The following is a 21,654-nucleotide window of genomic DNA, read 5'->3' as shown; positions in this document are numbered from 1 at the left end:
GCATTCAGACATAGCACTAAATCATGTTTTAGAGCTTTGAGAATAAGCCTAGCCTCCTGGGCTACCGCATACCCTTCCACATGGCTGAGAGCAGAAATTTGGAAGCTTTTGCTTCTGCTTATAGTTAACTCTGGATCAATGTTAACCCGAGGGTCATAATTTCACACAAACTATGGCGGTCCCTGCTCCTGCCAACCTAGCAGTTCGAAAGCACGTCAAAGTGCAAGTAGATAAATAGGTAGCGCTCCGGCGGGAAGGCAAACGGCGTTTCCGTGCGCTGCTCTGGTTCGCCAGAAGCGGTTTAGTCATGGTGGCCACATGACCTGGATGCCGTACGCCGGCTCCCTCAGCCAATAAATCGAGATGAGTGCCTCAACCCCAGAGTCGGCCATGATTGGACCTAATGGTCAGGGCTCCCTTTACCTTTATGGTTAAACAGGCCCACTTCATAACCCACGGTTTGCAGTTCTTAGTTTTGAAGGTAAGCACAATTCGTGTTAAACCATGATCCTTGGTTTGGACAACACTTGAAGCCTTGGTTAATTTAAAACCTTAGCTGCATGGCAGGAGAGCCCAGGAGGAGGCTAGGCTTGTCCTTTTAGTGCTAAATCATGGTTTAACATTACATCCAGAGGCAGCCATTGTTCTGTTACATTTAGTGGAGCACGACTTACTTTTGATTTCACATCAACAGCACTTCTAAATTTTATTTTACTTTGAAGTAATTCTCTTCTTAGTAATTGGCATGTAAATCCGCAGGAACATTTTCCAGAGTTTTATTAATGACATTTGGTGGGGTTTTACTCATAATAAATATAACTACTGTGTCGTGAACTTTGGATAGTATGCTAGCTCCTTTTCTCAGTGCACAGTCCCGCAGCAGGTAGAAGTGGTTACATCTTGGAAGAACATACTATGTAAACACACCCAAAGTGAACTAGTTACTGTGGGGACAAGAATCCAATCTAGATACCGCTGGGAGGCAAAAGGTAAGTTTAAGTACAACCAGAGTTTTCTTTTTCACAGAAAGGGAACAAACCTAAGCTGAAATGCAGCCAGTGTTTTCAAGTATTTATCTCATGACAATACGCTAAAAGCCAGGAAGAAAAGCAACTATATTTCACCATAGTTTTTGATGACATGTACCATTAGACATATTAGCCTGACTACGTAGGAAGGTAACTAATACTGTTAAAAGGGGGATACTACTCTCCAAAGAAATTTACAGAGGTCGATATGGACAGAGATGTCACTCCTTTCTTTTTCTGACTCATAACAGGAATCGAGAGGCAGAAATGAGGGGAGTTTACCTGTTCTTACCACATCATGCAAAACAGCATTTTCAAAACTGCTGGTAAGAATACATTTGGAGTTTCGGATGCTTTTACAAGTTTACATAGCAGAGTATTGTAAACAAGGAATCTGTTGAGTTGCGTTTCCAAAGAAAATAAACACAAAAGCCAAACATTTCAGATAAAGCAAGGGGTTTGAGTTCGCCAGCTATTGATGCATTTTAATGTTATTCTCTTCACCAAGTCTGCTTTCACCAAACTTCAGTACATGTAGCACTAATCCTTATCGGAGTGTTTAAATGTTAGGAATAAGATACACACATCTTAAACGTGTATACTCAGAAGTCTGTCCTAGAGGATTTACTAAGTGTTTTAGTGTATAGGATTGTACCAAGCGCTTGCATTACAGGAAATCCCCAGTTCAAATCTCACCTCTGTCATGAAGTCATGAGGCTTTAGGAAAGACCTCTCTCACACACACACAATAATAAAATGCCATGGAAGTAGAACTAAGCTCTCCAAAGCAGCAAGCTCTGCAAAGCAATTAAGAGGGTCTCTGAACATCATTTTTATCATTAGTTTAATACAGGTACATTAATAGCTACCTCATACTGATATAATCAAAATAGGTATTCGTCTTTTCTAGGAAGCAAGTTTTAAAACTACACTGGTCCTATAACAGCTCATCCTTTCCGCTGGTAATGGAAGAAATCTGGCATCGTAGGCATTTAGATTTAGGTTAATTATAGAAAATAGTCTAATGGAATAAATGTAGGGAATAGTTGTATGCAGGCTGCCCCCTGTCCTCCCACTGGTCTGGGCTGCTGCCAGGAAGTCTCCTTTTGACAACATAAAATGCCTTCATTCAAGATATCTTGGAAAAAATTCAATTCTGACATCTTGATTGTAAGTGTGCCATTTCCCCACACAATCTGAACCAACTCCTTTCCTTCCATTAATAAAATGCATTAACCTGTTATGAAATCATGACAGATCTAACGAGGAGACATTTCTGAATTGTTTTGCTGGTATAAGGTTGCAGCTCTCCTAGGTAATTCCAGTCAGAGCTTTTTTAAAAAACGCCAAAACCCTACAATGGCAGAGAGTGCTTATGAAGCCTTCCATTCCCTTTCCATCTCTCATCAAGCAGTCTTTTTTTTCCTTCTGAAACTTGAGCCGAAGAGCTGCATTTTTTCCCATTGCATACATATGCCCTGTTACTAAATTGGACCATTCTGATAACAATATTGCTTTCTCTTAATAGTAACTACATCTTGGAGACATTGCTGTTGTTGAGAACATAGGCCTAGTTTTCTTGAAACATTCAGTTATCAACTCTCAATGTTTCCTCAAAATGTTTGAATGCATTGTTTTCTACATAAGGCAGTTGCCTTTGTGAGATCAGTTGTGAAACTGCCCCTAAAGCAGGTAACTCTTTGCATTTTTGCTTATGATTTATATGTGCCTAATTTCTTTGTACAATTGCCTGGGGGAAAATATCTATTAACAAAAGACACTTACCTTCTGGCCTGAGAGCTACAACATTCACCCAATGTTCTGCTTAGTTCGTGGCTATTAAATTTGAACTTGAGGATGAATATGACTGCATAAGCTTTGTGTACTCTCAGGTCAGCAGAAACTCCCACCATAAATTACTTCTGTTAACAAGCAAAAAGGAAGGTAAATAATGGCATGGCTTGTGCTAAAAACCCACTCTCCAAAGTACTATAGTGGGATGTGGAATTGGGAAAGCCCAATTCCATAAGCAGGTTTACTTGTAGCTAAAATTCTATACGTTGTTTATTTTTAATCACATGCATTTCTGAACGTGCCAAAGAATGTATCATATTTTAAGAACGCGAACTCCCCAATATTAATGCCCAAAACTGTTGGTTTCTCATGGAAGCATGCATATTGCTGGCAACTTCAGCCATCATTTGATTTTCCGTTTGAGAGGTTTTTGTAGACTGCTCGCATTTCCTATGCTGTTTATTGCAGAGTTTGGATAATAACAAATCGTAGTTTTGATCAAGCAAAGTACATAGCAGGCGAGCTAATTGGAATAGCTAGATGCCTAAACTTGATTTAATTTTAAGAATTGAGAATGAAATTATTCAGGACCACAACCTGGAAGATGCCTGGTAAGAAGCAAGTGTGCCTATATTATCACGTTTCATCATTTTCAGCATAGAACTGTTCTTGTCATGTTGATTTGCACCTGTAGAAACTTGCCCAGGAGATGAAAATAATTAGTTTTGATGAAATATGTAATCCACTGAAGGGACTATGGTTAGAGACGGGTAGAAATACCGTTGTGAAAGTACATTATAAACAGGAAAGGGCGTAAGAAACTCAAAGCATGCGTTGACCATTAACAGTAGCGAATTCCAGAACCGCAGCTCAATCTTGAGATGCAAACAGGTTTGTTGTGGATTTTGTGTTGGCTGGTAGATTACTGAAGCCAATGAAAGCTCATGTCTCAATAACCTGGTTAGTCACTAGGGTGCCACAGCAAAAGAAACAAAAAACCTCCCACCACTCTTTTTTCCAGAGAAGCTGGAAAAGCCATGGCTGCTTCTAATTAACAGCTGCAAACCTGCTTCAGTCCCAGAGGAGCTGTACATCCTCACCCACATTTGGTGTGAGCTGCCTGTTGAACTTTCTGATGCCGCCTTCTGTTGAACCTTTTCATGTAGCTGTTGCCCCTCCAAAGCAGCCCGTCTCCTGGCCTCAGGTGCCCTCTGACATGCTCTTGCAGAACTGCCGGCAGCTGTCTTCTCCTGTGGTAGATCTGACCCATCATTATGTATCTGCTTCCTGCAAAACAGCAAGCATCATGGGTGCCTTCTGGATGTTCGGCAGTGAACGTGGTGCAGGGCACATTTTGAGGTTCTGCATTTTACAGTTAACTTGATTATAAGGTTAATTAATGCCTGAGAGGTTGGCATCGCCAACCAAGTCTTCAGCCGTATTCCATCTTCCTGTTTAAAACCCGAGTTGAGGGACCCCATATTAATAGCACTTGTGTCTAACTTGCATTAGCTGAGGCCAGGGGACCATAACTGCAAGGGCCATTTGTCATTCATTACCTAATCCCATATGCAACAAGCTCAGTTTGATTAACTCAAGAAGCTTTGGGAAAATAGAAACCTCACACTTTTTAAAAAAACAACAACAACCTATTGGTGTAATTAAAATCTAAAATACTGTATACACAACTTGAGTGGCTTTTGAATGTTGTGGCGGGAATGTTAAGTAGCTCAATGCAAGAACATCTGCATTGCATGCAGAAGGTTGCAGGTATCTATTTCCAGGTAGATCAAGGAGAGAAATATGTCTGAAACCCTGGAGAGTTAGTATAAGGCAGCTTCCCGTCTTTCTGGCAGGGTTTCCCAAACTTGGGTCTCCAGCTGTTTTGGGACTACAACTCCCATCATCCCTAGCTAACAGGACCAGTGATCAGGGATGATGGATGATGAAAACAGCTGGAGATCCAAGTTCAGAAAACACTGTTGTAAAAGAACTAGGAAGTTTCTTTAGCAAAAATTAACACATTGTTTCTGCATTTTATTCTTTTCTCTCTCCTTGCCTGGCCCTGCTGACTTGGGCCGAGTTAGAAGAGAAAAGGCTGTGGTACATTACCAAGTTTAAAGTCCGGACAGGGTTTACTGCAGTTCAAGGTATCCACAACCATCATATGAACTCGTAAGAAGAAGCCATCAGGGGTGAAGTACAGGCGATTTATCTTGTACAGTCCATTGCTGCTCACCAACAGTGTCACCAAACTCGCTCCTTTATGAACCATGATGACATCATGAACAATCCCATTCACCACTTTTAAAAAAAGAGAGGAGCACGTAATTGATAGCTAGCCGGTACTAATTTTTCAATTGTTTGAAGCTGCTTGTAACACTCTATAAACTATTTTTCAATATAAGTTCGCTGCACAGTGCTCACCACAATAAAAAACAGCATAAAAACTAATTAAAATGTCAAAGTTAGAACTAATAAAAATAGTAAAAATTTACAATTGGTGAGTTTAATTCAACAACTGAATACATTATTCATAGTAAAATATGAGGCCGACCTGGGGGGGGGGAGTTTTTTGAATATGTGGGTATTCAAAAATACAGCCTGATAAATTGCACCCTCTGCAAACCACAAATACAACAGATTTCTGTCTCGATGTGACCTTCCCATCTGCTGAAGAAATGAAGCCATTTTACAGTACCCACGCTGGATAAATATCCAAACAGCACTAACGTTGCAAAATTGTGGGGTAGCCCCTAACAAGCAAAGGATTTTAGGTATGCTAAAAACCAGACCATAATATTTGTGATATTTCCATGCAAAAATGTCAAAAAAATTAGTTGGGGGAAGGCAAAGAGATGGGGCCCCTGACCCCCTGGGGACATTTCACGGAAACCCAGGGGTTCCCGTGGTATCTTAGGTGGTCAAAAGTAAAAGCATGTCAAGGAGCACTTTGTAAGAACATGCACAGAGAAAAAAAAACTACTACTGAGTACTTTGAAATGTATTTCCATGTGTTTCTATATTTCTACTCTGCCCTTTGGGGGTTGACTATAATGTTATCAATGGCAATGATAAAACGTTAACATTCAAGTAAGTTGGAGGCTTGTGCTAGCCCTGACTCTGGAAAGAGGGACAACTCCTCTCTTGGGTAGAAAGAAAACTCTTTTGGGAGTGCTAGAAAACAGTTGCTGAAATTGCCCCAAGCTTGAAGTAAGACTTGTATGTAACCGAAGTATGACCGATTTAGTTGGAGCTGGGTGATCTTACCAAATTCGCTGCTGCAGAATGCCTCCACCTCTTCATGTTCCCTCCTGCAGTCTGTCAGGCACACCTCTGTATTGTCAGCATCTAGAGCAAGAACAAGAGTCCCATGGATGTACAGAAAGTTAACACTGAGCAGCTCTGTAGCAGGAAGGAATGGAAGCCTGTCTTACCCAAGCAACCATATGTCAGGAGTGCTCTGATGCTGTTTCCTGCTTGGCAGGGGGTTGGACTCGATGGCCCTTGTGGTCTCTTCCAACTCTATGATTCTATAACTAAGCAGTGGAGCAGACCAGTTTGTTAATGGCTCTAAAGACATTCGTTTTCCTAAGGTGTTCTAGCAGCCACCAAACTTCCAGTACCTCCTGTTGTGATATCAGAATGCTGACCTGATGCACTAATTGGATTTTCTCTCTCAAAAAAAAAATAAAAAAAATATTGGAACAAACAAAAACTCTCATGTGTGCAGATGCATTCAGAAGACCCAAATGCAAGAGATCTCACACAGCAGAGAAACTTGAGTTGAAAAGCGAACTTTAAAGGTTTCTAGGCAGGGTTTCTGCCCAGGCTGAAGCCTGGAGAGGAACATCATTGAGGCTCCCAGCATGTCTGGTCTTTAGCCGGAGAGAAAGATGAAAAAGTGAGTGGCAGCTGCGAGCTTCGTCCTTCCCCTTTCCCCGTGAAGCCAAAGAAGGCTCATTTACAGGGAGAGGGGAGTTGGAGAATCTGGAGAGGCTGCAGTGGCTTTCCCCAGTGGAGCAAAAGATAAGATTCCCTGTGGGTGTGAGCAATAAATTCTGTAGGGATGGAGGGAGGGGTGGGAAGCTGAGGAAGAGAATCGGTTGGACTAGATGATATCTGGGGTCCCTTACAGCTCTACAATTCTATGATTCCACAATCCCTTCAGAACTTTGAATGTGTTTAAATAGCTACAGTTGAGTCATTTCACAGACTACACACGAACTACACACGGAAAATTAAGGGGTATGTGAGCATTTTCAAAGTGATACAATGGTACCTTGGGTTACAAACGCTTTAGGTTAGAAACACTTCAAGTTACAGACTCCGCTAACCCAGAAGTAGTACCTGTACTAAGATTTTCAGCTGCTTTTCCGGCTTAAAAAACATATTAAGAAATCACTGCAGTAATTTGTTCAGCTTCAGCTTTTTCAGAGCAGGGGCCGTGGCTATTCAGTGCTTATAATACTGTACCCTTTATCACTGAATGAATTGTATAAATTCAATGAATTGTATAAATTGGATAAGAAAAATGGTTTTGCTTTTGAAAAATTTAAGTTGGAGATGGAGTTGTTTGATACTAAAGGTAAAAATTTATCTAAAATGTACAAGTTATTGTTGGAGTGGCATACAAAAGATGAACAAGTTAAATCTGTGATGATAGATTGGGCAAGAGATGTAGGATATAATATAATGTTTGAGGATTGGGAAAGATTGTGGAAGAAAGGGGTCAAGTTCACCGCATGTACTTTGTTAAAGGAAAATATAATGAAAATAATGTATAGATGGTATTTGACTCCTGTAAAATTAGCAAAGATATATCATAATTGTGACAATATGTGTTGGAAATGTAAAGAAAAGGAAGGAACCTTTTATTATATGTGGTGGACCTGTCCCAAGGTGAAAGACTTCCGGAAGAAGATTTATAATGAATTGAAAAAAATGTTGAAATATACATTTATAAAGAAACCAGAGGCCTTTCTTCTTGGAATAACAGGTTTGGAATTGCCCAAGAAAGATGTTAAATTATTTTTGTATGCCACAACTGCTGCTCGTATTTTGTTAGCTAAAAAGTGGAAAACCCAAGAATTACCAACAATAGAAGAATGGCAGATGAAGATGATGGATTTTTCGGAGCTAGCTGACCTAACAGGAAGAGTCCGCGACCAGGAGGAGGAGTATCAGGAAGAGTGGAATAAATTTAATGATTATTTAGTTAAATTTGCTAAGTTAAACTAACTGTAAACAGCTTGCAGATACTTAATGGGCTTAGGATTTTATTTATGTTAAGTGATGAATTAATATGTTTAATTCCATAAGGTTAAGATCTAAGGATGTTAATGTTTAAGGTAAATTTCATAAAAATTGGGATTTGGAAAACGTTAAAAGGACATGCAATGAAATTCAACCAAGGGGAAGCGAGGAAGTCAATAAGGCTATGATTTATGTTTGTTTGTTTTGTGTGTTTGTTTGTTTGTTTATAATACTGTGAAAACTAATAAAAAATTTGGAATATATATATATATATATATATATATATATATATATAAAATACTGTACCCTTACAATACTTTCAAATGCCTAACAGAACACTTATCAAAAGGCTGAAACCAAGCATAGACTTTGTTCCTAAACCTTGAGCCCATATTAATTGCCAAATCCATATGTTTAATTTGCATATGAACTAAACAATTGCAGCATGATTCTGGTTGGTTTCCCTCCCTTCCCCAATGAAGTTTGTTTTCGACTTCTTAATTATCCACTGAATTTCACATAAATGTAAGTTGTTCCTCCATTCGCACAGGAGGGAAGCGATTTCCACCACCTACAGAACTTTGTGGAATATCTTGCTCCAATCTCAATAGTTGCCCAGTCCCTGGGACCAGATATACAAACAGTGCAGGGGGCTGTAGAGGGTAGAAATGTATTATGTACCACGAGCTCTGTTCCATTAACAGAAAAAACATCAGGATTCAAGCCAGAGTTCATTTCTCCTGGTAATATATGTTTTAGAAAACAAGATGAATTTTCAATTGTCTGTTGTAATTGTAAAGCTTGTTGCCTGCCAAGACACCTTTGTCAAGAAGCAAATCCCGTGTCATCATGCATTTAACAACTAGTTGTTGTTTTTTCATTCGTTTGCTCCATTGTCAGCCTTGCCAATTTCATTCTTTCTCAGACCTTTCGAAGCCATTAGCTTAGTTGGCTGTGTTCAAGCCTTGCATTGTCTGGCAGAAAACTAACAGCAAACAAGCACAGCTGCATATATAGATTCTCTGTTTTGTTTTCCTGATGGTTTACCTGTGCAATCGTATAAAGGTAAAAGGTAAAGGACCCCTGGATGGTTAAGTCCACTCAAAGGCGACTCTGGGGTTGTGGCACTCATCTCGCTCTTCAGGCCGAGGGAGAAGGCATTTGTCCGCAGACAGCTTTCCAGGTCATGTGGCCAGCATGACTAAACTGCTTCTAGCACAATGGGACACCATGACAGAAACCAGAGTGCACAGAAATTGCCATCTAGTTGCACATTGTATATTGCACTTAAGGCACACTTAAAATGTTTTATTTGCAGCTGGATAGCTGAGTCCTAGACAAATAGACAGCTCCTGCTATGCTCCGAAGGCCTGCAAAAATAAATGGGCCTTAAGCTGACAAATGCATAAGTATGTGGGGAACGATCAGATCTGTACTGGGTTCACGCAGCTATTTTGAAATGAAAAGCAGGAAGCGAGCGGCTTGTATACTTACTACTCTGGCTATTTTAAAGCATTAATTTGATCAGCGTTTACTACAGCATTTGCTACTGGGAGTGGCGGATGCTACCATGATACGTACTACTTGCAGTGGGATATATTGTGCATGGTATTTAAATGCTAGGGAAAACGAAGCCGCTATTATCCAATAGAATAAACTGAAAATGAATGAGCTGTTTTACATGGGAGGTCCGATTAAGGCTCACAACCTTCTGAGCTTAAAAACCTGATCGTACATATGCTTATTTGGAAGTAAAAAAGGTAAAGGGACCCCTGACCATTAGGTCCAGTCGTGGCCGACTCTGGGGTTGCGGTGCTCATCTCGCTTTATTGGCCAAGGGAGCCGGCGTACAGCTTCCGGGTCATGTGGCCAGCATGACTAAGCCGCTTCTGGCGAACCAGAGCAGCGCACAGAAATGCCGTTTACCTTCCCATCGGAGTGGTACCTATTTATCTACTCGCACTTTGACGTGCTTTTGAACTGCTAGGTTGGCAGGAGCAGGGACCGAGCAACGGGAGCTCACCCTGTCACGGGGATTCGAACCGCCGACCTTCTGATCGGCAAGTCCTAGGCTCTGTGGTTTAACCCACAGCGCCACCCGCGTCCCTTATTTGGAAGTAGGCACCAGTAAAATCAGTGGCACTCCCAAGCTAGTTGCGGGCGGGTTTAGGATTGCCGCCTAAAGCTGTAAATGGACTTAAGGTGAGCAGCAAAGCCCTGCTTCCTTACCGTTCTTTGAGACACTGTGGTGATACGGCAAGCTTGATGCCTGTCGGTTTGTGAGCCAAGAGGGATCGGTGCCATTTCCGAGCGAACGGCTGGGCTTGTCATAGGGATTGATCTTGCCAGGCCGATGGAGGCGATCCAAACTTCCAGAACGTTGCCCGGGGCTTGACCCTGCGTTCTTGAAAGCGTGAGCTTCTGCCAGCAATCTACCCTGGCGATGGGAATAGGCAGGGGGCCGGAAGTAAGCAGAGATGCTGTTGGCTGCTTTCAGTTGTAGCCTATCCGTGTGCATTCGGTTTGTTTGACTGAAGTTAATGGCGGGGAGAATGCTCTCCTGGCGGCTCTCGGAAGGGAAGCCCTTGGCATCCTGAATGGGCTCCTTCCTTAAACCTGTGTGGTTCTCTACTGAATATTTGACCTTTTTCTTCCGGGACAGCAGGTGCGTCTGTTCGGCTTTCCCTTTCCCCAGGTCTTCTGGAGGCAGCGTCTGGTCCTCAGTGCTGCCGCCTCCTAGTGGAGACTTACTCTGACTTGGTGTGGAGCCAATGGACCCATACATGTCTTTGCTGAACGGCTGGATAGACTTTCCAGCATATGGCAGGGGCCCTGCATTTGAGAGAGAGTGAGAGGGAGGGAGGGGTTAAAATGCAACTCGATCAACGATCCAAGTTCCATGGGTGCAGCAATCACTCTTCCCTTCTATGGCAAGGCCTTAACATACTATGGGAGAAGAGCACAACTGTGTTTATTTAAGTTTCCTAGTGGAAGTCAAAGTTGGTGACTAATGGGATGTTAAGGGGGATTCATGGATGTTCGTGGGATTACCCTGCTCCTTTGCATTTGCCTTTAAGCATTTTACATGCAGTACGTTTGTACAGTGGTACCTCGCGTTACACACGCTTCAGGTTACAGACTCCGCTAACCCAGAAATAGTACCTCGGGTTAAGAACTTTGCTTCAGGATGAGGACAGAAATTGCAGCGCGGCAGCAGCGGGAGGCCCCATTAGCTAAAGTGGAGCTTCAGGTTAAGAACGGTTTCAGGTTAAGAACGGACCTCCGGGACAAATTAAGTGCGTAACCAGAGGTACCACTGTACACCGCTGAAATGGTCCTGCTACCTCTGAAGGATCTGGTAAACCTCCGGGTATAGGGCGGTATATAAATTCAATAAATAATAACAATAATAATAAATGCAAATCCTACAATCAAATCATAAGGAGACCAGCCACTTCTTAGCCGGCCTTTTCCTCCTCCTCTTTCTCCTTGTGTGGCGTATTTTGGTCAGGGACCTCATTGGAAGAACAGGACTGAGTGGCAGCTGCTACATCAGGGCAGCTGTCCTGAGGTCTCAGCAGCCACATTTGATTATGTGCCAGATTCTAGTTCCTAAAACACTACCCTATCCATGAATGCCACTGAAGAAACTCAATGGCATTTGTCTATTTTCTCCCGCCCTAGAGCAATCTTCTCTAATCTGGGGTCTCCAGATCAACAATTCCCATCATCCGCAGGCAGCAGTGCCCATGCTCAAGGGCCCTGGAGTTGGACAACAGTGGAGCACAAGACTGGGGGAGCCTGTTTAGAGCCTCCATATAACTTTAAATTGCTACTGTGGTGAAACTGTTAGGCTGGCCGAGCATCTTTCCAGTTCAGGCCTCAGCGCTGCAGAACAATGTATTGCGTTGTGTGCTTTAAAAAAAGAAAACCCAGCTGTGGACAAGCGGAAGCATGGAAACCTAGAATTATTTCCCCCCCTGTTTTCGTTACAAATTAAAAGCACGATTTATAAACAAACTCCTCTCTAAAAAAAGAATGCTGAATGTCGAGGGAGCATCCGGGGAGCAGGGTTCACATTGCATCCTGGTCCGATTGTTTAAAAGTCCCTGACAAACATGGCTATTTGATTTTCCCATCCACAGGAAGCTCTGTTGACAATGTCGTCTGCTCTGCTTAAGCCCTGTCACCAGCTCTGCATATTGATGAATAATTCTTCTACCTAAGATTTAGATCCCCAAGATGCAAAGGCAGTTGTCTGAGAACCCTAAAAACCAAACTATAATGTCCCATCTGCCGTTTGTTACAAATTACAATCTGATCCTAACTGTGTTTATTCAGAAGCCCCATTCATTGCTTGGATCGATTTCCGAGAAGGAATGCTTAACACCTCACCTTCAGTTCTGGGATTCTCAGTCTCCAAAACCAACTTTTATGTATTCCCCTTTCAGCTTGCAAATAACAGCGCAGTTTAAGCTTTGAAACTGGTTTATCCACAGTCAAGTTAACTCTCTGACTGGACATATTAACAACCTTGAATTCAAAATACTTCATACAAGTAATTTAACTCAACCTTCCCACGTAGATAAGCAACTGTGTTTTTTTTAAAAAAAATGCACAATTATAATAGCAGGCGGCCTATTTCTTAGCAGCTGAATAGGAGGAAAGTTTATTAGGGAGGTTTGACCTTTTTACTCATGGAAGCTTAAAAAACCAACGATGGTGAGCTCTCAGTTGTATTTTGTTACTGCCACAAGCTGGCGATACAAAACGGGCAACTTCCCAGACCTGGTTTTATGCCGGTTCCATGGAGAATGGGCTTTCCCACCCCCCACCCCCGCTGGCAGGATTGTTTGTGGGTTTGTGGGTGGGTGACTGCATTATTCCAACCCTTCTTTCCCACATTTAGATTGTCAATATAGAGAATTTATATATATATATTACACATAAGATACTCAAACAAATATTCACAACTCCCACTGTTGATTCTGTCTGCTGATTTAACTCCAGTTCTGAAGTCTCTTGCCAGTTGACATCGTCATTGACATGCTCTTTCCCATGACCACAGCTGGTGAGAGTAAAGATTGCCCTGATACCGCCAGCGAAGGCAGAACATTGCCATGAAGGGAGAGGAAAATCCCTTTCAGGCCAAGTGGTGGCTTTTCCATCTAACCATGCCCATTTCTCCCCACCCTGCACTCCTTTGATTGAACAGACCCACCATTTCTGTTTTTTAGTCCATCACATGTGATTCCAAGGGGTAGGTTGTCATGTAATGGGTTGTACTTTTATCAGATGGTGCTTACATTAAAATTTTCCTGCCTGTATATTCTCGGGTGCCCCATTTACCGTAGAGGAGCTAAGTGTTCATATGCACAAGAGCCAACTGCATGCCGTCCGAAAAGGAAAGTTCAGGGTTGCACAGGACTCAGCTACGCAGCTGCAAATAAAGCGTTTTAAATGGGCTGCAAAGTGCAATATACAAATGTGACACTAGATGGCGAAGGTGAGCAATGCAAAATTCAATGTATTTTTCAAAACTTTTTTAAAAGCATTTTCATGGCTTTCACCGCAATCTCATCCCAGGGAGTTCTAATGAATCATAGACCTTTCCTTAGTGCAGATGGGGCCTAGGACTCTTCAGTTTTATCACTAAACAGTTGTGGTTTCTCCCAAAGAATCCTGGGAACTGTATTTTGTTGTGGGTGCTGAGAATTGCTAGGAGACCCCTGTTCCCCCTCCCATAGCTACCACTCTCAGGGTAGTTTAACAATCAATCCCTCTTCCCAGAGAACTATGAGAACAGTAGCTCTGTGAGAATAGGGGCCTCTGAACAACTCTCAGCACTTTTAGCAAACCACCATTTGCTAAACCAAGATACTTTGGGAGAAGCCATGACTGCTTAAAGGAGCATGATACTGGTCAGCTCCAAAGACCAGTGGGTGAACTTGGGCTGGTCACTTTCTCTCTCAGCTTAACCTAACCTCACAAGGGACTCAGCTATAAAGCTGCAAATAAAACGTTTGAAGTACGTTTGAAGTGCAATATACAATGTGACACTAGATGGCGATGGCGAGCCTTATGGAAAATTCAATGTATTTTTAAAAACGCTTTTTTAAAAAAGCATCTTCAGAACTTTTTTTATATGTGTGTTGTTGTTTCAGGAGGTAGCCAATAATGCATGCTGCTTGGAGGTCCTTTGAGGAAAGGCAGGATAAAAAGGCGAATGTTGCTCTTTTTATATTTCCACTTACAGCTCTTCCCCTCTTGTGCAATGACTCACTCTGCCTGATCTGCTCTAGCTAATTCTGACCTAAAAGAATGTAAGACAGGCATTCTGCTTTATACTTTTCTGGACCTCCAGGATCCTTTTCTCTATCAGAAGGAGCTCTGGATCTATGAGTGCTGCTGCCAGGCTTGGGGAAATTTCCTGTTGGAGTCCCCCTCCCCGCACAAAACTGATGAACATAGTGCAAGAATGCCCAAAGTGTACGATGTATCGTCGTCCTCATTCTAGAATCACACATTTTATTTTATATAAAAGCATTTTTAAACTGCAGAATATTAAAATAGTCACTAAGCTATGTATATTAGGAGGAGGAGGAGGAGGGATCTGTGTGTGAGAATAATTTTAATACATTAATTTTAAATAAAATGCACATGGGTGACTTGGAGCACAGCCGTCTGCTTTGCACTGTTTGCTCCCTGCATTGCTTATACAGTGGTACCTCGGGTTAAGTACTTAATTCGTTCTGGAGGTCCGTTCTTAATCTGAAACTGTTCTTAACCTGAAGCACCACTTTAGCTAATGGGGCCTCCTGCTGCTGCCGCGCCACCGGAGCACAATTTCTGTTCTCATCCTGAAGCAAAGTTCTTAACCCGAGGTACTATTTCTGGGTTAGTGGAGTCTGTAACCTGAAGCGTATGTAACCTGAAGCATATGTAACCCGAGGTACCACTGTATAGAGTTCAATGAGGCTCACTCCCCAGTAAGAATGCATAAGACTGCAAGTTTAGCCAAGCACAAGGGATGAAGCAGGTTTCAGATTTGTTTGACTCCTCTTTCACTCAAAGCGAAAACCTTAATGGGTTGTTTTTGTCACACTGCTTATCAGTGGAAATGCAGGATGTAGAATTCCAAATGGTGGGAGGCTGAAAAGCTTAAATTAACCAGCCTAGGAAAGGGCCCTCCCTCATTGCCAGAGTGTGCTTTGCACACAGAAGGCGCTAGATTTAAACCCTGGCATCTCCAGGAAGGCTGGGAATGTCCTTCACCCAAAACGCTGGAATCATAGAGTTGGAAGGGACCCTGACGGTCATCTAGTCTAACCCCCTTAAAAAGCAAAAATATGCAGCTGCCCCATACAGGGATAGAACCTGCAACCTTGGCATCATCAGCACCACGTTCTATATTATGTTTTTATGTGTGTTGGAAGCTGCCCAGAGCGACTGGGACAACCCATTCAGATGGGTGGGGGTACAAATAATAGGATGATAATGATGATGATTATGATGATTTATTATTAACCAACTGAGCTATTCAGTCAGTGCAGATAACACTGGGCTAGATGGACCAGTGGTCTCACTCGGTTGAAGGCTGTGTTGCTAGGGAAGGCGTCAAGCAGCTCCTTTGCAAATTTTTTCTCTCTCTTATCTATCTCTTCTTTTCCCCCTTCCTCTCCTATCTCTGGAGGCTTAAGTTAAGGATTCGCTGCACTATCTCACCAGCCTGAGGAACAAATGGTCATAGTCCCTCAAAGGCTTATCCCGTAGGCCACTGTTGCGCTAGGTTGCCATATGTCTGTTTTCCCCCTGAACATGTCCGGGGTCCCAAGGATTTTCATTTTAAATTGGCAAATTGTCTGGGTTTTCGCAAACAGAACCGAGAAGTATGTCGTGTCCAAAAAAAGCTCAACAACTCTTTGTGTCTGGATTTCTACTTCTTGAAATATGGCAACCCTACAGTGTTGCCTCACCACCTCACCAGTTGCCATAATTTAGATGTCTCTATGCCGCTAGTCCAGAAAAACACCCATACACACACACACACACACACACACACACACACACACACACACACACAAAATTAACATCCCAAACAGGCCAGATGCTGGTGCACAGGTTTTTCTCCCTCAGGCGTGCACACAGGTGCAAAGGTTCCTTCCCAAGGCTCGGGGGGGGGGGGGTTGAGGGTTGCCACAAGTCCGGAATCTTCTGGACGCAGCCAGAATACTGCAGTCGGCAGTAGTGTCTGGCTGGAAATCGGGGGTATGTCCGTGAAAATCTGGACATACAGCAACCTGTGTTGGCATTTTTGCTGATTTTCCATGAACATATCTCAAAAACGTCATTCTCAACAACTTCGGCTAATAATAATAATAATAATAATAATAATAATAATACAGTGGTACCTCTGGTTACGTACTTAATTTGTTCCGGAGGTCCGTACTTAACCTGAACCTGTTCTTAACCTGAAGCACCACTTTAGCTAATGGGGCCTCCCGCTGCTGCCGTGCCACCGGAGCACAATTTCTGTTCTCATCCTGAAGCAAAGTTCTTAACCTGAGGTAATATTTCTGGGTTAGCGGAGTCTGTAACCTGAAGTGTATGTAACTTCAAGTGTATGTAATCTGAGGTACCACTGTAATAATAAAACTCAACAACTTTGGGCAATAATAAGAATAAGAATAATAAAACCTCAACAACTGTGGGTTAATAATAATAATAACAGCTCAACAACTTTGGGCAATGATAATAATAATAATAGCTCAACAACTTTGGCCAATAAGAATAACAATAATAAATCTCAACAACCTTGGGCAAGAATATTATTATTATTATTATTATTAGCTCAACAACTTTGAGCAATAATAATAATTTAAATAACACAACTTTGGGCAATAATAACCAGTCCTTTTTTTCTGAGGGGACGCAGGGGTACGCATACCCCTAAATATTTTGTGAATCTTTGTACTTTTGTCCATTTACTGTATTTATTTTTCCCGATTTGAACTACAAAATGGTATTTTCTTGAGTCAAAATGAGAGTACCCCTAAACATTTTTTTAATAGAAAAAAGCATTGGTGATAATAATACTGCAATAATAAAGCTCAATAATTTTTTGGGGGAAATAAGAATAATAAAAGCTCAACAACTTTGGCCATTAATAATAATAATAATAATAAAGCTAAATAACTGTGGATCATAATAATAATAATAGCTCATCAACTTTGGCCAATAATAATAATAATAATAAAGCTAAATAACTGTGGATCATCATAGTAAGAATAGCTCATCAACTTTGGCTAATAATAATAATAATAATAATAATAATAATAATAATAATAAAAATCTCCACAACTTTGCTCAGAAAAGCTGCACGACTTTTCTGTGAGGCGAATTCCCTCCGCGTCTGTGGGAAAGGCTGCAGCTGGTGCAGGGGAAAGTTGGGCAGCAGGCAGGGAAGCGCGTGAGTGCGTGTCTGTCCCCGCGGGGCCTCCTCGGCTGCTGGCAACACCTTACCTGCCCCAGAGCTGAAGGGGAAGCCCAAAGCGAAGCCCAGGAGCCAAAGACCTGGGGATGTCATTGTGAAGGAAATCTTTTTCCAAACTCCAAGGCAGCCAGAGTGTCTCTCTCTCTCTCTTCCTTTCTCTCTCTTTTGGCCCTTCCCCCTGTTCATGCTAATGAGAGGCATCCTTAGGGGAAACGGGAATCAGTCACTCCCTGGAGCAAGACCCAGCTTTTTTATTATTATCACCATCGTTTGTTTTATTTACTTATATTTTATTGAAGTGATTTCCATTAAAAGAAATACAGAGAAAAAGAAAAGCAAAGGGGAGGGGGAAAGAACAACAAAGACACATATTTTAAAAAAAATAAATCGCAAAAATGCACTATGCAACATTCCCACACGTTCTTCTAGAAATTGGTACAGTTTTGTTATCTTAATACTTATGTGAAGGTTAATGGCCTAGTGTATTTGTATAAAATCCTTCTGGATATTATCATATTTATCTAAGTGTGTGCCCTGTAGCAGTCCATTCAGAGGTTGCGAGTGATGCCAAACTGTCAATTAACGGGTATCGTATCTTTTATTTTTCCAATTAATCAATATCAGTCTCTTGGCCACCTTTAGGGCACAGTTCCTGGGAGCAGCCTGGCTCTGCAATCCTGTCAAGGGGCATATTCCTCCAACTAACCCTGGTCCTCCGATGGCAGCAAGGGCCTGAAATAATTCAGGGAGGGGTGGACAGGAAAAAAAGAGACTAAAAGAATCAAGAAAACTGCCAAAGCATTAAAAAAATTTAAACAGAAGCCAAACTGGAATGAATATTACAATTAACCATAATAATTAATGATTGGCAGAGAAGAAGGAAGACAATCAGAGCCAATATTCAAACTTGGAAAGAAAATTGGAAATACAGACAGGGGGTGATTAATGGCTGCTGCTGAAGAAATATTGAAAGGAGATAAGAGATCAAATGTGATTCACCGGGAGAGGAAGAAAAATAAGATATTGAAAAAGAACCATTACCACTTTGGACTAGAATCACGGGGCGTATACAAAAAAAAAAGAAGGAAAGTGTTATCCCACTTCCGCTGAGTGCTATGGGAGATCATTTATGGAGATGAAAGGATTTATTAACAGACCAGTGACAGTTTAACAGCCTGCCAGAGAAGAATGGAGCCATATAGGAGTAGAAACATGATTTTGGAGGATGGGAAGAATGGAAAGAGGAACATTGGGGCTGTGGGATGTACCTCCAGCTGCCAATAACAGAATAAAGAGGAAGACGAGAGAAAATGGAGATATAAGAGCTATCTTGGCAAACAGAGGGAAAACAAAAAAGTAAATTAATTGAACTGAGGTTTAGTCGAAAGAAGGAGGAGAATGAAATACTGGCACCATGCAGAAAGGAGCAAGGGAACGCCACAGGAACTCTCCCCAAACAGACCAGGTGCAGAGACATTGCTGAACTACAACTCCCATCATCCCTGGCCATTAACCATGCTTGCTGGTGCTGAGGAGAGTGGTTGTTCAGCACCATCTGGAGAGTCAAAGATTCCCCACACCCATAGGAGGCAACTCCTAAGGGCCGAGGTCCCTTCAGGACCCCCCAATAAAATCCAGCCCCCAAGTCAATAGGCATTGCCATTCAAATGGGGTTTGTGTGTGTGCTGCATCTTGTGACTGTGTTGAGCAGTCCTAAGATAGGCAGAGGACCACTTACTCATGGGGCATGATGAAATTGACTTGAGAAGTGTTGGGGCCATGGAAACCTCTGGCCTTTTGTACAGCCAGAATGGAGCCCACAGTACCAAGATAAAGAGTTGTTGCTCCATTTCCCTGGGCCTCTGACCCTGCCCAACACTGGCCTACGACCCCTGGAAGGATCCCTCCAAAAAATGTAGTTTTATGATGTTTCCGCGCTCTCTTTCTCTCTCTCTATATATATAAATTGTGTGTGTGACTCTGTGTGTGTGTGTGTGCATACAACACTTGAAATCACTAGAGGTATACGCACAGTTGTGGTAGGTTGGAATGGATTAGACCAGTTCCTTTAAAGCAGCGTTTCCAAAATGTGGGTCCATCTGTTTTTGGACTACAGTTCCCATCATCTCTGACCACTGGTCTTGCTAGTTTAGGGATGATGGCAGTTGTAGTCCAAAACCAGCGGGAGACGCAAGTTTGGGAAACACTGGTTTAGGATGATGCCTCCCCAGCTGTCGCCATTGGCTGCAGACTGCTCGTGATGTCACAAAAGCACTTGGTAGCTGAGTGGATACAAGGGCAGGCCAAGGAGAAAACCCTTTTCTACTGCCCAGCAGAACACAGCTGGCAACAGCTGTGATATTCAGCAGTGTCTGATGTCCCCCCCCCACTTTTCCCCCCTTTGGAGTAGGTGAACTGGCAAATGGAAGGTGATCATCCAGCAGCAGTATGTGAAGATGTGACAATAAAGCAAGTTTGCTTGCTGAATGGGATGGCAGCTTCAAGGCTGATGATATCATAGAATCTTAAGAGTTGGAAGGGACCCAAGGGTTATCTAGTCCAACCCCCTACAATGCAGGAATCTCAGCTAAAGCATCCATGACAGATAACCATCCAACCTCAGTTTAAAGACCTCCAAGGAAGGAGAGTCCATAATATAAATAGTATTATAGAATGGGACGTCCTTATTTTCATCGGAGAAATGTTGGAAGCTATGAGCTCCTAGGGGCTGGGGTCCCTTTGCCCCTTCCCCAATAAAATATTAGAGGGGGCTGCCCTCCCAAAAGTTGATGAACACTGCCATTCAAACAGTGTGCGTGTCATGTGATCACTTAGGTGGGGCGGGGCTTTACCCCCCCCCCCCCAAAAAAATATTTTATTCAAGTCGGCAGCTCTGGTTCTAGGTCTTGTTAAAGGAAGCAGCTCTGCATATACGTGGTCCCAAGAGAAGTCGGCAAGGCAAATACGCGAGCAGGTTGCGAAAAAACAAACAGATATTTGCTTGCACAATGGCTTTCTAGATTCCCATTCACAATACTATGCACTTTATTTAATGGGGCGTCTGCAGCTGTAGCCTCAAGCCCCACATTCTCCGGGCGCAAGATCGCGTTGTGTTTAGGATGCGCGCGATCACCACCCGGCCTGATCAGACTTCTCCCTCGTTTTCGTGCAAACGAGAGCTTGCAAGCCCTTGCTGTACCTTCCGCAGCCTGGGTCCACAGACCTCCGCGCCCGCGTCCAGCAGGGAACGGCGCGACTGCTTGCAAAAGCGTGCAGCAACAGCGGCTCAGAAAGCCATCGCCGAGCTGCTTGGAAGCGCTTGGTGAATTTTGAAAGCCTTGCCGCAAAAACGAGGAACGACCCAGATGGGACTCGAACCCACAATCCCCAGCTCCGGAGGCTGATGCCTTATCCATTAGGCCACTGGGTCACCTGGCAAGAATAGCTGAGCGCCGCATTCTAAGGGCCCCGCCCGGACACGCGTGGCTCCGCCCACTCCGCGTCCATCCTCCCTCTCCTGACTTCGTCTTCCGCCCCTGAGACAATAAGCCACGCCCTCCCTGCGTTACTGCTCGATTCGCGCTTCAGACTGGCTTTAACTCCACCGCCGGAGCCGCAGGCTCTACTGCGCATGTCAGGCTACCGTAGCTTGGCCGTGGGACGGCGTCGACTCACGTGAGGGACCTGTCAACACGTGGAAGGTCTCCCGCTTGACCCCGCGGTCCTCGGGACTAGATATTTTGGGATGATTTTCACAAGCGACGTGTGTAACCTGGCTTTGCACTATCCAAGTCTTCAGACGGATCGCCATACTTCCGGGATTTCCCGGACATACAGATGCAGCAAGCGGTGTGGTCGCGAGGGATGTTGGCTATTGTCCGGGGAAATCCGGATGTCCGGCAGCTCATGCCGGCAGAGCAGCGCTGGCAGAGTCGTTTATTGTTTTATTTTTGTTGATACCCTACCCATCTGGCTGAGTTTCCCCAGCTACTCTGGGTGCCTTCCAGCAAAATATAAAAAATAATAAAATATCAGACATTAGAAACTTCCCTGAACAGGGCTGTTTTCATATGTTTCCTGAAA

The 21,654-nt window shown here is 43.0% G+C and overlaps 1 protein-coding gene across 2 annotated transcripts; it reads right to left on the bottom strand.

Annotated features, from left to right (window-relative positions):
- Positions 1 to 383: 383 nt before the first annotated feature.
- LOC307210031 (UPF0450 protein C17orf58 homolog) lies at positions 384 to 17,753 on the bottom strand. Of its 2 annotated transcripts, none has more exons than XM_079965570.1 (6): positions 17,601 to 17,753; positions 10,308 to 10,910; positions 6,093 to 6,173; positions 4,935 to 5,126; positions 3,923 to 4,109; positions 384 to 1,825 (listed from the first exon to the last, which is right to left on the bottom strand). In XM_079965570.1, exons 1-6 carry the CDS (start codon positions 17,662 to 17,664, stop codon positions 1,738 to 1,740), a joined length of 1,215 nt encoding a protein of 404 aa, XP_079821696.1. In that variant the 5' UTR covers positions 17,665 to 17,753; the 3' UTR covers positions 384 to 1,737. The 2 variants fall into 2 exon arrangements, with proteins under 2 accessions (XP_079821696.1, XP_079821697.1); XM_079965571.1 differs by having other exon boundaries at positions 384 to 2,950; positions 17,601 to 17,752.
- Positions 17,754 to 21,654: the final 3,901 nt, after the last annotated feature.

The sequence above is a fragment of the Podarcis cretensis genome, assembly GCF_951804945.1.
Source record: "Podarcis cretensis genome assembly, chromosome: 2".
In the NCBI taxonomy this organism is placed as follows: Eukaryota; Metazoa; Chordata; class Lepidosauria; order Squamata; family Lacertidae; genus Podarcis; species Podarcis cretensis.
This window is presented reverse-complemented; position numbering and strand designations above follow the sequence as displayed.